This window comes from Solanum pennellii, chromosome 11 (assembly GCF_001406875.1).
Source record: "Solanum pennellii chromosome 11, SPENNV200".
Taxonomy (NCBI): Eukaryota; Viridiplantae; Streptophyta; class Magnoliopsida; order Solanales; family Solanaceae; genus Solanum; species Solanum pennellii.
Window position 1 is genome coordinate 60,177,714 of NC_028647.1, and position 4,815 is coordinate 60,182,528.

The following is a 4,815-nucleotide window of genomic DNA, read 5'->3' on the forward strand; positions in this document are numbered from 1 at the left end:
AATCACATTTGTACCCTTTAACTTTGATGTGCACAAATAGACACTTAAACTTGTATAAAGTTAAATAAATAGACACACATGTCTTACATGTCATTTTTTGTCGTACGTGGTGTCCTATGTGTATTGTGTCATGTAGGACTCATGTGTTTATTTATTTAAAAGTTGGATAGTTAAAGTGTATGTTTGTGCATTATGAAATTAGAGGTCAAAATTAAAATTTGAAGCCTAGTTTAGGCTCCAATATATGTATTATGCCTTTAAAAAATAATATATTAAAGGTTTTAAGACAAATCATAAGTATTTATAAAATTATATTAAAAAAAGTGCATGAATTAATTCGAGATGTACTACTTCTTTACCTTTAATCATAAATTTCGAATTCAAAGATGAAAGAGAATCCTATTGAAAGTGTCCTCCTAAATAAGCGGCTCAACTTAAATTTAGTTGGGGCTTCGGTTCAGACTCGAATAATTTTGGATGTCATTTCAGGAATCTATAATTTCGTCGTGTTTTAGTAGTGTTTATGACGATTATGATATTATAATTGGTTTATTAATTGGGTGGGGTTTAGTTAGTAATGAGTGGGTAGTGGGTTGGTTTAAAAATTATATTAATAAATTAAATTATAACCAATAGTTAAGCGCCAAGTATATTAAAAAATATTTAAACAATTTAATTTAAAACCGTTAAATAAGTGATCAATTTTTAACCCAAAGGTGGATGACAAGGGTATTTTGGAGTCAATAAGTGGATAAGAAGCGCATTTTGGAGCCAATAGGTGGATGGAGAATAATTTTATACCATTTTCAATACGTCGAGAATATTTTAGCCCTTTTCCGTACTTTCTTTTAAATGTGTATATAACCATTTAGGTTCAAAAACATTAATTGGGCTTTGTCTTCTAATGGGCTTTTGATCCATTTCCTCTCTAAACAAAAATTCAAAAAATAGCTTTTGCTAAAATTTTCTTCCTTTCGCTACCGTCCATCTTCTCCACCACTGCAGCCACTGTTTTGCTCTCGTTTTCAATGGCCACAGACAACAAATCAAAGCAAAAAACGAAGAGTAACAACAAGAATAGGCAACGATATCGTCCAAACAATGTTAGCCTCCTTAATCATTCTCTATTTTCTTGATATATAGATGTAAAAAAGCTGTCTTTTTTGGTAAAGTTAATTGGTAACAACTATGGTTTTTTTGTTGCATAAAATAGAAATCAGTGAAGAAAGGTGCATACCCTTTACGTCCAGGAGTTCAAGGGTTTTATATAACATGTGACGGTGGAAGGGAACGACAAGCCTCTCAAGAAGCTGTTAATGTTATCGACTCTGTATGTATAGTTTTAAAGTTGCTTTCTTTTTTGATAATTAAAATTGGGGGTGCAGTAAATGGGGAGAAAATTACGACTTGGGGAATCGAACTCTTTATTTAGCTACTAAAAATCCCCTTTAAAGTTGCTTCATTTATGCTTATCTTGAAATACTGTATGTTGATTACTTTAATGTTTGGGTGAAGATATTCATTTCTGCATTCACTAGTTAAATATGTGTGCTTTATTTAATTTATTCTATTCCAGTCTTTCTGTTTTGCTTATGAGGGTTAATTTGACTAATTTTCGGAGATAATTAAGACGTGGTGTTTTATGTTGTTCAGAAATGAATCTAGAGCATATTTTGTCTTCTTGTTTTTCCATCTATTCCTTTAGCCTAGGGTTGGAAACAACCCCTCTACCACTCGAGGTAGGATTAAGGTTTGTGGATACTCTATCGTCCCCCAACCCCACTTGTTGTTGTAGAAATGAAATTTAGATATCTATGGAAGAGAAGTTAATATTTTACTTGATTGAACATCACAGTTCCCCCTTTATGGATAAAGTACAAGTAACTAGATTGAGAAAGACATTTGTTTTTTTTTATCTCCGATTAGAATTCAGTTTCTGCAAATATTTCTATTAATTCTAAATTCGTTAAAATTAGACTTGCAAAAATCCATGCCCAAAATGTGATGTCCAGAAAAATCACCGTGTTTGTTGCTATTGGTAGTGACTCCAGAAGCAGCATCGGATCTAAGTTTCACAAAGGGGTTCAGTTGAATCCCTTTTCATCAAAATTTTGATGGTGCAAACAGGGCAGGATTCACCAAACATCTTCTGTGTATATAACCGAAGTTTTAAATGTAGTAAAGGTGGTTTAAAAATTGCTTTATGTCCTAAGTATGGCATTATTGCACTTCTTTTGAATCCCTTTGTTAGGAATTCTGGCTCTGTCACTGTCTAAAAGGATAAAAGGATAAAAGGATATTGTGGTTCTTGGTGATCATCCAATTCAGGTCTCGTACCTTTCAAAGTTATCAGGTTGAATTCCTCCCAGGAGATCCAAGTGTCCAAGTTAGATATTGCGTGAAATTTTCCATTTCTCCGCAATTTTATGAGAAAATGACTAAAATGGCCCCTGATGTTTGAGATAGGTTTAAAGTAGTCTTTTGAACATATCTCTGAGCAGTTTTCGTCATTTAAGTTTTCCAGAAGTCAGCATTTTCAATTTTTTATCAAATATTTAACAACTTTGATTGTTTACTTAATGAGAGCTACTTGGAGTTTTTTTTTGGTTGCAGTTTCTGGTATTTTTGGTCCATCTTCTGGTTTCTGGTGCAATTTTTAGGCGCAAGTTCTGTTTTTTTGGTCCGTCTCTGGTATCTTGTGCAATTATTTGGTGTTGCAATTTTTGAAATATGATGAACTGGTGTTTCTAATCAAATTTTGTTTTGATAGTTCCCGTTAAATCTACCAACTAAAGTTTGTAAATTGTTTTGGTGATAAAAAGTGTTATTTTTGACAAACTTAAGGACCAAAGTTCCTCAGGTGTACATTTACGAGACTATTTTAAACCTGCCTGAAAACATAAGGGATCATTTTGTCATTTTCTCGCAATTCTACTTCTGCTCTATAATGAATTTTTGACATCATAATGGTCCAATGTCTTCCAAATCTTTAACGTTTTATCTGTAACACATATTTACTGATAACTAAGGTTGTTTTATATATCAGCATCAAAGGGTATGTTCTCATGTACTAAGAGAACATGCGAAGAAGTTCTTACAGGTTGCGTGAAGAACTAATAAAGTCAATCATGGCCTCAACATAGAAATTTGCTATGTTGCTCCAAAAAGAAAGCAAAGAAACCACATTTTACCCAAACAAATCAAGGATGAGGATGTCTAACCGATTTTTCCATACTATGTAGTATATTTTTTCCTTTTGCTCAACTAATTTCTTGTGAAAGTTGATTCAATATTTCTTACTTTACAAGCAAGGTAATTGTCACCGCGAACCTGTTTAAAGGCTGTTGGTGAAGGTGTATACTATGGACATCACTGTAAAGTTGTATTTGTCCATATTTCTTTAGCTCGTCGTGGTCAAACAAGTAGTTAGTTTTATTCATGCATGTCCTCAAATAAGTGCTTAGTTGAATATTGTAAGCTGACAATTATCTCAGAAAAAGATCAAAACACAGACTCAGCTGTGAATCTTGAGTAAGAAAGAATGGACAAAGTTAGTTATTGTGTAATGATGATTACTTCCTTGGACTTCAATAAGTTGCCATGGTTCCATGTTGGTTAGTAAGACGAGTTTCAATGCCTAGAATACCAGAAAGGACAAGCTCATAAGGTAGCCTAGGAAGAGTCTAAAAACACACTTCTGTACTGGAAATTTTTGTTCACGAGACTTCTTATGCTCTTTCTACTATCGAACGGATGTCAAATCAGAGAATTCATCATTCAAGAATTAAAAACTGTAAAAGAAATTGTCTTCAAACTATTTTTGGCCTCTTTAGTATGAGTTCTGAAGCCTTTGCTCAGATTTTAAGCTTGGCTGATGTATGATTCGTGGAGAAGTCTTAAAACAGAGAGATTGCTTTCTTGTTTTTTTGATTGGTTTACTGTTGGTTGTGTAGATGTGACCCATGATTTTTTTTTCTTACATTTTGTGCAGTTTTATGAAGAGCTGGTGCAGGGGACAAATTCAAACTTAGGACAGGTAGAATTATCAGAAAAACCTGTAAACAAAAAGACTGTTTTCAAATATTCTGATTCTTCTAGTAGTGATGATGATGATGAAGATGAAGAAAATGGGAATGGCGAGGACCAGACCAAGGAGGAGACTTCAAAAATTGAGCAACATCAGGAGAAAACTGACGATGAGATTGACAGCTTAAAAACTGGTGCATCCGAGCCTGAAAACAAGGATAACACCTCTACTGATGAACTAATACAAGGAAATACTGAGAATAAGGAGGAGCTAGAGAATACTCTTGAACAGAAAGATATTGAAGTTGGGGAGCCACCTGCAAAGAAACAATGTGTGGAAAAAGAAGCAGCAGAAGCTGGAAATATTGCATTTGGTAAGACAGAGGAGAAATCTATTGATAGACTAATTGATGCTGAGCTTGCTGAGTTGGGAGACAAAAGCAAGGTAAGTGGATATACTTTTTTCTTATTGTTTCAAGTAAGCTGCAGGCCTACAACTTTAATTCCTATGCTATGTAAGTCTATACTATGGCTTCGCTTCTTTATGTGTGTATGTGTGTCGTCTTCTGCTTATCCTTGTAGTTCATGGAAGATGTTTGTTAGGGCCAGGGCATCTCTGTTTGAGCAAAATGGAATGCAATGCCTTTATAATCTCTCACTGAAAGGGGCTGGGATTGTTCCCTCTTCTTTGATTTCGTGGTTGAAGTGGTCTTATTTACTGGAATAAAGTTCTCTCTCTCTCTATATATATGTGTGTATATATATATATATATATATATATATATATAT

At 33.9% G+C, this 4,815-nt stretch overlaps 1 protein-coding gene across 1 annotated transcript in view; it reads left to right on the forward strand.

Annotated features, from left to right (window-relative positions):
* Positions 1 to 923: 923 nt before the first annotated feature.
* The window catches only part of LOC107005147 (THUMP domain-containing protein 1 homolog), an 11,265-nt gene continuing 7,373 nt past the window's right edge, over positions 924 to 4,815 (forward strand). The window contains exons 1-3 of the mRNA XM_015203654.2: positions 924 to 1,103; positions 1,214 to 1,330; positions 3,992 to 4,471. Coding sequence (XP_015059140.1) covers positions 1,029 to 1,103; positions 1,214 to 1,330; positions 3,992 to 4,471 — 672 coding nt within the window. The 5' untranslated portion in view covers positions 924 to 1,028. The remainder of the gene's footprint in view (positions 1,104 to 1,213; positions 1,331 to 3,991; positions 4,472 to 4,815) is intronic.